The sequence below is a fragment of the Marmota flaviventris genome, chromosome 11 (genome assembly GCF_047511675.1).
Source record: "Marmota flaviventris isolate mMarFla1 chromosome 11, mMarFla1.hap1, whole genome shotgun sequence".
NCBI lineage: Eukaryota > Metazoa > Chordata > Mammalia > Rodentia > Sciuridae > Marmota > Marmota flaviventris.
This window is the reverse complement of record NC_092508.1, coordinates 32,356,309-32,369,038: the sequence shown is the minus strand read 5'-3', so window position 1 is coordinate 32,369,038 and position 12,730 is coordinate 32,356,309. Positions and strand designations below refer to the sequence as shown.

Genomic DNA, 12,730 nt, shown 5'->3' with positions numbered 1-12,730 from the left:
AAATAAGATTTGGAAGAGATATGAAATAATTAAATTTGAGGAGACTACAGGTACGTGGAAGAACAAACTTTGGCCTTTCGGCTAAAAGAAAATAGCAATTATTAAGGAAAATAATAATTAATAAGTCATCTAATAAGTCTGTAGTTATTGTTATAATTTTTTATTGATGATCTTAATATGTTATTTTTAACACTGGCTAAATAGATGAAGCAATTGAATGTGTTTTGTGTGTAGATATGTTTAGAACTATATGTTTATATATATATATATATATATATATATATATTCCTTCCCAGAATGCTTGAAGAACCTTTGCTGGCTCCTCTTCAACCACTTTCTTCTAACACACCTATATGGGCCTGCCGACTTAGAAGCTGTGAGGTGAGTTAAAAATAATCCTTACCAGGTCTGGGGATGTGGCTTAATGGTAGAGCGCTTGCCTCCCATGTGTGAGGCATTGAATTTGATTCTCAGCACCAAATAAAAATGAATAAGTAAAATAAAGGTATTCTGTCCACCTACAAAAAGAAATAATAATAATCCTTACCCAGAGTTATTTAACTGGTTATTTATCACATTTCATCCCAAAATGCTCACTTTCAGATATAGCTAATAAAGCTGTATCTGTTATCCCTTGTCTATGTTTATATTAAATAAGATATCATCTATTATCCTTTAGAAATTTTAAGCTTTTTTTGCAGGGGGTCAAGTACTGGGGATTGAACTCAGGGGCACTCAACCACTAAACTACATCCCCAGCCCTATTTTGTATTTTATTTAGAGACAGGGTCTCACTGAGTTGCTTAGTGCCTCACTTTTGCTGAGGCTAGCTTTCAAGTTGTGATCCTCCTGCCTCAGCTTCCCGAGCTGCTGAGATTACAGGTGTGCACCACTGTGCTTGAAATTTTAAGCTTTGTAAAGCAAAGGTTATATAAATCCCTTCACACTTCACTATTGTTCCTTCTCTTGCAACTCTCTTCACCTGTCTTCAATGAAATTTCACTATCATTTTCCTCTATTTTAAATTTTTGGACTGTTCCTTCACTTTCTTTGCTTGTACTTACTTCATGTTAGAAATTCTTCAAGACTCACTTTGGCCTTCTTTTTTTTTTTTTTTTTTAACATTTTATTTCTTGGAGGACTTATCTGTTTTGTTGACTTTTAAGTCTAACATTTATAAAATGATTCCTAAACCTGTCACCAGTTCCTTAATTCTTGCTCTTGTTTCAAATCTCTGGCTTCTTAATTGAACCTATATTTGAATTTTACCTCAAATTCACTGTATCCCAAACTGAAATCATCTACCATACCATTACTAGCTCCTAAATTCTCTGTTTAATGATAAATACCATTTCTTAGACACTCAGGTACGAAGTTTTAGACTAATTTTCTTCCTTTCCCATAGGGTCTCAAATAGATTAATAGGTACCTACTTGGTTATTTTAAAAGTTTTTCCTTTGGGGCTGGGATTCTAGCTCAGAGGGAGAGTGTTCACCTCACATTCTTGAGGCACTGGGTTTGATCTTCAGCACCACATAAAAATTAAAAAATAAAGATATTGTGTCCACCTATAACTAAAAAAATATTTTAAAAAAAAAGTTTTTCCTTTAAAGATTCTTTCCACCCCACATTCTTCCATAGACATTGCTATTTTGTACTTAGTCACAGTTAGAGACTCCCCCTAGTCTCCTTGACTCTTCCATTTCTAGATCTTAATTTGTATTTTTCTAAAATAACATTATTTTTTATTTTTTTAGTTGTGGATAGACACAATACCTTTATTTTATTTATTTGGTTTTTTGAATGTGTGCTGAGAATCGAACCCAGGGCCTCGCACTTGCTAAGTGAGGACTCTACCACTGAGCCACAACCCCAGCCCTAAAATGACTTATTTTAAAATATTGCTTTCATTGTCTTTTCTCATTACCCAATAAGGTCAAACAGGAATTTATCTCAGAGAAGGATCTTCATAAAAAGAATATTGAAGCTGTCTGAGGATGTAGCTTAGTGGTGGAGCCCTTGCATAGCATGCTTGAGGACCTGGATTTTGATCCTCAGCACCACAAAAAAAAATTCTTATGTAATGAGAAAATTATTTTGCAGCATTTTTATAGGAGATACAATTTTCATAGGGTCTCAAATAGATTAACAGGATCATTTCAAAAATAATCTTAGTTAAATGAAGCCCCACAGGCTGGAGTTGTAGCCAGGGGTGGAGTGCTTGCCTCACACGTGTGAGGCACTGGGTTCAATCTTCAGCACCACAAAAAATAAATTTAAAAAGGTATAGTGTCCTTGTACAACTAAAAAAAAAAAAAAAAAAAAAATTTAAGCTCCCCAAGGACTAGTACTTTGTGGCTAGTTTTATGCTTATCTGGATTTCATCCAGTAGAATTTTAAATATATGGAAGAATGGGCACATTACATATTCTTCAAGCTGTTTTCTGTCAATGTTATTTCCCTAAAACAAGACTTTTTAAAGATGCTGTGGCAGTGGATTTGGCATTATATTCCTTAATACTCTACCTGAAGAATATCCATCTCCTATACTGGTTGAATTCAGAGCAGACCCACTAGTCGACTAGTGACAGATTAGTGACCTGAGTGAACAAAAGACATTCTCCTATGAAAGCTGATAAGTCTTTGGTCTTGGACAACCATCTCTATAATTTACCATATTTGCTAATAATTTTGTTATTTAATTTCTTTCTACCACATGCAGAAAATTGGAGATTCATACCGTGGCTACTGTGTAAGTGAAACTGAATTAGAAAGTATCCTAACATTTCACAAGCAGCAAACACAGAGTGTTTGGGGGACCCGCCAGTCTCCAAGCCCAGCCAAGCCTGCTACACGCTTGATGTGGAAATCCCAATATGTTCCATATGATGGAATTCCATTTGTCAATGCAGGTACTTTTTAAAATAATTATTTTAAAAGATTCATTAGCAGCTATAGTCCACTATGATAATGTGATTTTTCTCTGGTGTTACAATTTCATTTTGGTAGGTAACAACTGAATGTTAATTGATGAAAATGTACATTAAACTAAAAAGAAAATTTATATTAAATATAACCAACTACTTGGGCTGGGGCTGTAGCTTAGTGGAAGAACATTTGCCTCACATGTGTGAGGCACTGGGTATGATCCTTCGCACCACATAAAAATAAACAAATAAAATAAAGCATTCTATCCATATATAACTACAAAAAATTTTTTAAAATATATAACCAATTACTTTATGTCATAACAAGTGAAGAGATGCTGCTTCCTTTATATATTATGCTTTTAAATAGAAAATAAAAATATTGATATTGAGTAGACCTTTTTAATAAAATATAAAAAGATATTCAATTATTTTAAATATGCATATCTATTGTGGTTCCCTCCTACAATCCATATAGTCTCTCCTTTTTTTCTTTCTTTTTTTTGGTTCTGGAGATTGAACCCAGGGGTGCTTACTGAACCACATCCCCAGCTCTTTGTATGTTTTATTTAGAGATAGGGTCTCACTAAGTTGCTTAGGGCCTCACTGAGTTGCTGAGGCTGGCTTGAACTCAAAATTCTCCTGCCTCAGCCCCCTGAACTGGGATTACAGGCAAGCGCCACTGTGCCTGGCTTTCTTCTTTCTTAATTTGTCTTTTAGTACAAATCTGTATTCATTTTATATAGCTTATAACCCTGGAGTTACTATATAGGATTTGTATATTGTCTGAATTTAATATATAGAATTCTGATGTTAAAGTTCTCAAGCATTTGGTGTGTTACAGTATTCTTAGATACTGTGTAGTTTACTAAGGTAGTAGAGTTTCAAGCAGTCTCTAGATAACTACTGTAGGACTAGTCACACTCCAAAGAACATAAAAATAAGTGATTTAATTCAAGATTATGGGAACACTAATATAACTATAAGAGTTGCAGTCTCATCCTGGACCTCTGAGATTAATAGGAAATATTTAAGTCTGGGGGTATAGCTCAGTGATCCAGCACTTGTCTAGTATTCATGAGGCCCTGGTTCTATCCCCAGCACTTAAACAAAAAAATATTTAAGTGAAGATAAGATAGCTACTACTGCCTGGGTTTCATCAGTATTCCAAAAAGAAATGAAGCATAAAAATGAAACTTGGGGGTTCTGGGATGGTGGGTCAGTGGTAGAGCACCTGCCTAGCTTGCGTAAGGCACTGGGTTCAATAGAACTCCATTGACAACAACAAAAAATAAATAAATACATAAATGGACCTGGGGGCTGAGTCCATTTATTTAATACTCTACCTGAAGAATATCCATCTTATATACTGGTTGAATTCAGATCAGACCCACTGGTTGACTAGTGACAGACTAGTGAAAGACTAGTGGTAGAGCACTTCCCTATCACATGTGAGGCACTGGGTTTGATCCTCAGCATCACATAGTAAATAAATAAAATAAAGGTATTGTGTCCAACTAAAATAAAAATGAACCTGAAGTAGCTCAGTGCATAGGTCAGCATGCATGAAGTCTTGGGTTTCATCCTTAGTATTGCATAATAGAAAAAAAAAAATAACAAACTTGAAATCATGAAGTTCTCCTTTTTCCTTCCCTTATTTTAATCTCCTTAACTCTATAGAAAGCCATTACATGAAGTTGGTTTGTCTCTTTTTTTTTTAAATAGTTGTAGATGGACAACCTTGGTTTGTGTCTTTTCAATTTAAGTGTTTATATATTTATAATTACAATAATGTATTTTATTTAAAAATATATAAAAAGGTAAACTATAGATATTATTTTGCAAAATTTTCACTCACCTTTGTATTTTGAGATCTATCCATATTTATGCTTATAGATCCTAGTTAATACAATTTAATTAAAACTTATAATATTCTAGTGTATGACTATTTTTCCATTAGCTATCATTTAGTTTGTTTTCAACTTTTTGCTATTATAAAGAATGCAGGGGCTGGGGCTGGGGCTCAGTGGCAGAGCGCCCGCCTCGCACATGTGAGGCACTGGGTTCAATCCTCAGCACCACATAAAAATAAATAAACAAAATAAAGATATTAAATCCATCTATAACTAAAAAATATTTTTTAAAAATATTTAACTTTAAAAATATTTAACAGTAGTTAAACTTACACAATATATGTCCTCTAATGAAAAGTATAGTTTGGGGAGTGTATACCTGAAAGTAGAATTGCTGATTCTGAAGTATGCCCTTTTCATCTTTGCAAGATTATCTCTAATTGCTTTCTGAAATAATTACTGTGCTCTGAAACTTCTGGGGCCAGATTAATTTTAAAATTCTGCATTTTGGGAATGTAACAAGCTAATGTTATAGAACACTCCTTGTAAATGTCCTATAGAAAACATCAAATATGGGGCTGGGGTTGTGGCTCAGCGGTAGAGTGCTTGCCTTGCATACACGAGACCCTGGGTTCAATCCCCAGCACCATATAAAAATAAATAAGTGAAATAAAGGTATTGTGTCTAACTACAACTAAAAATATATATATATATATATATATATATAAATATTTAAAAAAAAAGAGGGGGCTGGGGATGTGGCTCAAGTGGTAGTGTGCTCTCCTAGCATGCATGAGACACTGGGTTCGATCCTCAGCACCACATAAATATAAAATAAAGATATTGTGTCCACCTAAAAATACTAAAATAATAATTATAAAAAAAGAAACCATCACATAATCAAATAATAATTCCTTAAGGGTAGTCACTATAAGTGGAATAAGAACTATAAATAGCTTTACATAGTTTAGATCAGGTTTTACAGTCAATTGAATTCCAAAAAATACTGTTTTCTGAGCTTTTTAGATTTGCTTATAACTAATTTTCATTCGTGTCACCAATGTATGAAAATTTTTCTTTCCCACATTTAGTCCATGACTTTGCCAGACTTTAAAAAATATTTATATTACGGAACTTTTTGTGTGTGTATTAATGTACACACACATTAATATACATAAGATGACATAAGAAACCCCAAGACTCAATTCTAGATAGGGCAGAGAGTTGGGAGGGGTAGGGAGAGGGCAGGGGGTTAGAAATGATGACAGAATGAGATAGACATCATTATCCAAAGTACATATATGAAGACACAAATTGGTGTGAATATACTTTATATACAACCAGAGATATGAAAAATTGTGCTCTATATGTGTAATATGAATTGTAATGCATTCTGCTAATATATATTTAAAAAAATCAATCAAAAAAGAAGCCCCAAGAGTCTATGCAGTGGTCGTTCATATCTGTAATCCCAGCTATGTGGAAGACTGAGGCAGGAATATCATGTTTGAGACCAGCCTAGGCAACTTAGGAAGACCCTGTCTCAAAAATAGAAGGGAGGGGGTTAAATCTAGGACATAGTTCAATTACAAAATATTTGCCTAGCATGTACCAGGCCTTTGGTTCAATATCCAGTACTGGGGGGGAAGAAAAGGAAGAAGAAATCCCCAAAAGTATGAGTATCTTATCTATTATGTAGCTTCAGCTTCAACTATCAGCATATGGTCAGCCTCATTTCATCTATACCTCTACTCACTTCTTTATTCCCCCAGATGGTTTTACAGCAAATTCCAGAGATTACATCATGTATAATTACTAAAGCACATAGTATGCTATAAATTTCTTTTCATCTAAAGATTTCTCTCTTTTCCCCTCAGGCAGTTTGTCCTGTAGAGTTTGCTGTATTCTGGATTTTGCTGATTCTGTTTCTGTGGTGTAGTTTAACACATTCTTTTATCTCCCATGTTTCTATTAACTGTAAGATTTAGAACCTTGATTAAATGCAGGTTTGGTTTTGCAAGAATACCTCATAGGTGTGCTATGTACTTCAGATAGCTACCTATGTACCTATTTGTGGTGTTCAGACTGATCAGTGAATTATTTTGGAGTATTGTTAAACATTTTTATTTTTGCTAATCTGAGGAATGTGAGATAGTATTTTACAATTATTTTGATGAGCATTTCCTTGCTTATTAATTAAGTTGAACATTTTTTATTTGTACAGTTATTCTTTCTTTCCTTCCTTCCTTCCTCCCTTTCTTCCTGCCTATTCATAGACTTTGCCAAGTTTTCTGTTTGGCTATTCCTTTAATTTCTTTATAAGTGTGCTATGTACTTCATATAGCTACCTATATGAAGAGAGAAGAGAGGGGAGCACTCATGGCTGGGTTGGAGCAAATCCCATGTTAACTGCCAGGCCACAAGTTTCAGGCAGTGAAGGGGACTCATGCAAGTGGCAGGGTTAGGGTTAGGGTTAGGGTTAGGATTAGGGTTGGGTGTGCTAAGTACTTCATATAGCTACCTATGTACCTATTTGTGGTGTTCAAACTGATCAGTGAATTATTTTGGAGTATGGTTAGGGTTAGGATTAGGGTTAGGTGTGCTATGTACTTCATATAGCTACCTATGTACCTATTTGTGGTGTTCAGACTGATCAGTGAATTATTTTGGAGTATGGTTATAGTGAGGGTTAGGGTTAGGGTTAGGTGTGCTATGTACTTCATATAACTATCTATGTACCTATTTTGTGGTGTTCAGACTGATCAGTGAATTATTTTGGAGTATTGTTAAACATTTTTATTTTTCCAAATCTGAGGAATGTGAGATAGTATTTTACAATTATTTTGATGTGCATTTCCTTGTTTATTAATTAAGTTGAATATTTTTTATTTGTACATTTATTCTTTCTTTCTTTCCTTCCTTCCTTCCTTCCTCCCTTTCTCCCTGCCTATTCATAGACTTTGCTCAGTTTTCTGTTTGACTATTCCTTTAATTTCTTTAGTTTTTGAAAGGATTTCTGGTTCTTTATATTTTCAATTGAAATTCTTTGTTAAATGTATTATAAAGTAGTATTTCTCTTGGGGCTGGAGTAGTGGCTCAGTGGTAGAGCACTTGCCTAGCATGTGTGAGGCACTGGGTTCAATTCTCAGCACTGCATATAAATAAATAAAATAAAGATCCATTGACAACTTAAAAAAAAAATTTAAAGTAGGATGTTTCTCATACTGTTAGCTTTCTCCTTTTACCTTAAGTAAAAGGAGAAAGTTAACAGTATTATTATTTTTTTTTTATTGGTTGTTCAAAACATTACAAAGCTCTTGACATATCATATTTCATACTTTAGATTCAAGTGGGTTATGAACTCCCATTTTTACCCCATATACAGATTGCAGAATCACATCGGTTACACATCCACATTTTTACATAATGCCATATTAGTAACTGTTGTATTCTGCTACCTTTCCTATCCTCTACTATCCCCCTCCCCTCCCCTCCCATCTTCTCTCTCTATCCCATCTGCTGTAATTTAATTCTCTCCCTTGTTTTTTTTTCCCTTTCCCCTCACAACCTCTTATATGTAATTTTGTATAACAATGAGGGTCTCCTTCCATTTCCATGCAATTTCCCTTTTCTCTCCCTTTCCCTCCCACCTCATGTCTCTGTTTAATGTTAATCTTTTTCTCTTGCTCTTCCTCCCTGCTCTGTTCTTAGTTGCTCTCATTATATCAGAGAAGACACTTGGCATCTGTTTTTTAGGGATTGACTAGCTTCACTTAGCATAATCTGCTCTAATGCCATCCATTTCCCTGCAAATTCCATGATTTTGTCATTTTTTAGTGCAGAGTAATACTCCATTGTGTATAAATGCCACATTTTTTTTTAATCCATTCATCTATTGAAGGGCATCTGGGTTGGTTCCACAGTCTAGCTATTGTGAATTGTGCTGCTATGAACATCGATGTGGCAGTATCCCTGTAGTACGCTCTTTTAAGGTCTTCAGGGAATAGTCCGAGAAGGGCAATAGCTGGGTCAAATGGTGGTTCCATTCCCAGCTTTCCCAGGAATCTCCATACTGCTTTCCAAATTGGCCGCACCAATTTTCAGTCCCACCAGCAATGTACAAGAGTACCCCTTTCCCCACATCCTCGCCAGCACTCGTTGTTGTTTGACTTCATAATGGCTGCTAATCTTACTGGAGTGAGATGGTATCTTAGGGTGGTTTTGATTTGCATTTCTCTGACTGCTAGAGATGGTGAGCATTTTTTCATGTACTTGTTGATTGATTGTATGTCCTCCTCTGAGAAGTGTCTGTTCAGGTCTTTGGCCCATTTGTTGATTGGGTTATTTGTTATCTTATTGTTTAATTTTTTGAGTTCTTTGTATACTCTGGATATTAGGGCTCTATCTGAAGTGTGAGGAGTAAAAATTTGTTCCCAGGATGTAGGCTCCCTATTTACCTCTCTTATTGTTTCTCTTGCTGAGAAAAAACTTTTTAGTTTGAGTAAGTCCCATTTGTTGATTCTAGTTATTAACTCTGGTGCTATGGGCGTCTTATTAAGGAATTTGGAGCCCGACCCCACAATATGTAGATCGGAGCCAACTTTTTCTTCTATCAGACGCAGAGTCTCTGATTTGATATCAAGCTCTTGATCCATTTTGAGTTAACTTTTGTGCATGGCGAGAGAAAGGGATTCAGTTTCATTTTGTTGCATATGGATTTCCAGTTTTCCCAGCACCATTTGTTGAAGATGCTATCCTCCTCCATTGCATGCTTTTAGCCCCTTTATCAAATATAAGAAAGTTGTAGTTTTGTGTATTGGTCTCTGTGTCCTCTATTCTATACCATTGGTCCACTCACCTGTTTTGGTACCAGTACCATGCTGTTTTTGTTACTATTGCTCTGTAATATAGTTTGAAATCTGGTATTGCTATACCACCTGATTCACACTTCCTGCTTAGAATTGCTTTTGCTATTCTGGGTCTTTTGTTTTTCCATATGAATTTCATGATTGCTTTATCTATTTCTACAAGAAATGCCGTTGGGATTTTGATTGGCATTGCATTAAACCTATAGAGAACTTTGGGTAATATCGCCATTTTGATGATGTTAGTTCTTCCTATCCATGAACAGGGTATATCTTTCCATCTTCTAAGGTCTTCTTCTATTTCTCTCTTTAGGGTTCTATAGTTTTCATTGTATAAATCTTTCACCTCTTTTGTTAGGTTGATTCCCAAGTATTTTATTTATTTTTTTTTGAGGATATTGTGAATGGGGTGGTTGTCCTCATTTCCATTTCAGAAGATTTGTCACTGATATACAGGAATGCCTTTGATTTATGCGTGTTGATTTTATATCCTGCCACTTTGCTGAATTCATTTATTAGCTCTAGTAGTTTCTTTGTAGACCCTTTTGGGTCTGTTAGGTATAGTATCATATCATCCACAGATAGTGATAATTTAAGTTCTTCATTTCCTATTTTTATGCCTTTAATTTCTTTTGTCTGTCTAATTGCTCTGGCTAGTATTTCGAGAACTAAATTGATTAGAAGTGGTGAAAGAGGGCATCCCTGTCTTGTTCCAGTTTTTAGAGGGAATGCCTTCAGTTTTTCTCCATTTAGAATGATGCTAGCCTGAGGCTTAGCATATATAGCTTTTACAATGTTGAGGTAAGTTTCTGTTATCCCTAGTTTTTCTAGTGTTTTGAACATAAAGGGATGCTGTACTTTGTCGAATGCTTTTTCTGCATCTAACGAGATTATCATGTGATTCTTATCTTTAAGTCTATTGATGTGATGAATAACATTTATTGATTTCCGTATTTTGAACCAGCCTTGCATCCCAGGGATGAATCCTACTTGATCATGGTGCACAATTTTTTTGATATGCTTTTGTATTTGATTCGCCAGGATTTTATTGAGGATTTTGCATCTAAGTTCATTAGAGATATTGGTCTGTAGTTTTCTTTCTTTGAAGTGTCTTTGTCTGGTTTCGGCATCAGGGTGATGTTGGCCTCATAGAATGAATTTAGAAGAGCTCCTTCTTTTTCTATTTCTTGAAATAACTTGAAAAGTATTGGTATTAATTCTTCTTTGAAGGTTTTGTAAAACTCTTCTGTATATCCATCCGGTCCAGGGCTTTTCTTGGTTGGTAGTCTTTTGATGTCTTCTTCTATTTCCTCCTTTGTTATTGGTCTGTTTAAATTGTGTGTATCTTCCTGACTCAATCTGGGCAAATCATATGACTTAAGAAATTTATCGATATCTTCACTATCTTCTATTTTATTGGAATCTAGGGTTTCAAAATAATTCCTAATTATCTTCTGTATTTCTGTAGTGTCCGTTTTGATATTGCCTTTTTCATCCCGTATGTTAGTAATTTGAGTTCTCTCTCTTCTTCTCTTCGTTAGCATGGCTAAGGGTCTGTCGATCTTATTTATTTTTTCGAAGAACCAACTTTTAGTTTTATCAATTTTTTCAATGGTTTTTTTTTGTTTGTTTGTTTCGATTTCGTTGATTTCCGCTCTGATTTTAATTATTTCTTGCCTTCTACTACCTTTGCTGTTGTTTTGCTCTTCCTTTTCTAGGGTTTTGAGATGAAGTGTGAGTTCATTTATTTGTTGGTTTTTTCTTTTTTTGAGGAATAAACTCCAGGCAATGAATTTCCCTCTTAAAACTGCTTTCATTGTGTCCCATAGATTCCAATATGTTGTGTCTGTATTTTCATTTATCTCTAAGAATTTTTTGATTTCCTCCTTTATGTCTTCTGTAACCCATTGATCATTTAGTAACATATTGTTCATTTTCCAGGTGATGCAGGATTTTTCCTTCCTTCTTTTAACATTGATTTCCAGTTTCATTCTGTTATGATCAGATAAGATGCATGGTATTATCTCCACACCTTTATATTTACTAAGAGTTGCCCTATGGCATAATATATGGTCTATCTTTGAGAAGGATCCATGTGCTGCTGAGAAGAACGTGTATCCACTTGATGATGGTTGATATATTCTATATATGTCGGTTAAGTCTAGGTTATTGATTGTGTTATTGAGTTCTATAGTTTCTTTATTCAGCTTTTGTCTGGAGGATCTGTCCAATGGAGAGAGCGGTGTGTTGAAGTCACCCATAATTATTGTGTTGTGGTCTCTTTGACTCTTGAACTTGAAGAGAGTTTGTTTTATGAACGTTGCAGCACCATTGTTTGGTGCATACATATTGATAATTGTTATGTCTTGTTGGTGGATGGTTCCTTTTAACAGTATATAGTGTCCTTCTTTACCCCTTTTGTTTAACTTAGGTTTGAAGTTGATTTTATTCGATATGAGTATGGCCACTCCTGCTTGCTTCCGAGGACCATGTGAGTGGTATGATTTTTCCCAACCTTTCACCTTCAGCCTGTGTATGTCTTTTCCTATCATATGAGTCTCCTGAAGGCAGCATATTGTTGGATTTGTTTTTTTTAATCCAGGTTACTAGCCTATGTCTCTTGATTGGTGAATTTAAGCCATTAACGTTTAAGGTTACTATTGATATATGGTTTGTACTTCCAGTCATGCTTATTTATTTATTTATTTTAATATGGCTAGTTTTTCCTTTTTGGTTATTTTTTTTCTTCCCTTTACTGAGTTACCTCCCACTGTTAATTTTGGGTGCTGTTTTTCATTCCTCTTCTTGTAGTGTTTTGCTCAAAATGCCTTGCAGTGCTGGTTTTCTGGCTGCGAATTCTTTTAACTTTTGTTTATCGTGAAATATTTTAATATAATTGTCAAATCTGAAGCTTAATTTTGCTGGATACAGTATTCTTGGTTGGAATCCATTATTTTTCAGCGTTTGAAATACGTTGTTCCAGGATCTTCTCACTTTCGACGTCTGTGATGAAAAATCAGCCGTTAACCTAATTGGTTTACCCCTGAATGTAATCTGCCTCCTTTCTCTCGTAGCTTTTAATATT

The 12,730-nt window shown here is 34.9% G+C and overlaps 1 protein-coding gene across 5 annotated transcripts in view; it reads left to right on the top strand.

The window, feature by feature from the left end:
- Carf (calcium responsive transcription factor) overlaps positions 1-12,730 on the top strand; it is a 63,529-nt gene that overhangs the window by 24,104 nt on the left and 26,695 nt on the right. For all 5 annotated transcript variants that reach the window (XM_071618889.1, XM_071618891.1, XM_071618890.1 and 2 more), the window contains 2 exons: positions 297-381; positions 2,723-2,912. In XM_071618889.1, the coding sequence (XP_071474990.1) occupies positions 297-381; positions 2,723-2,912 (275 nt within the window). The remainder of the gene's footprint in view (positions 1-296; positions 382-2,722; positions 2,913-12,730) is intronic.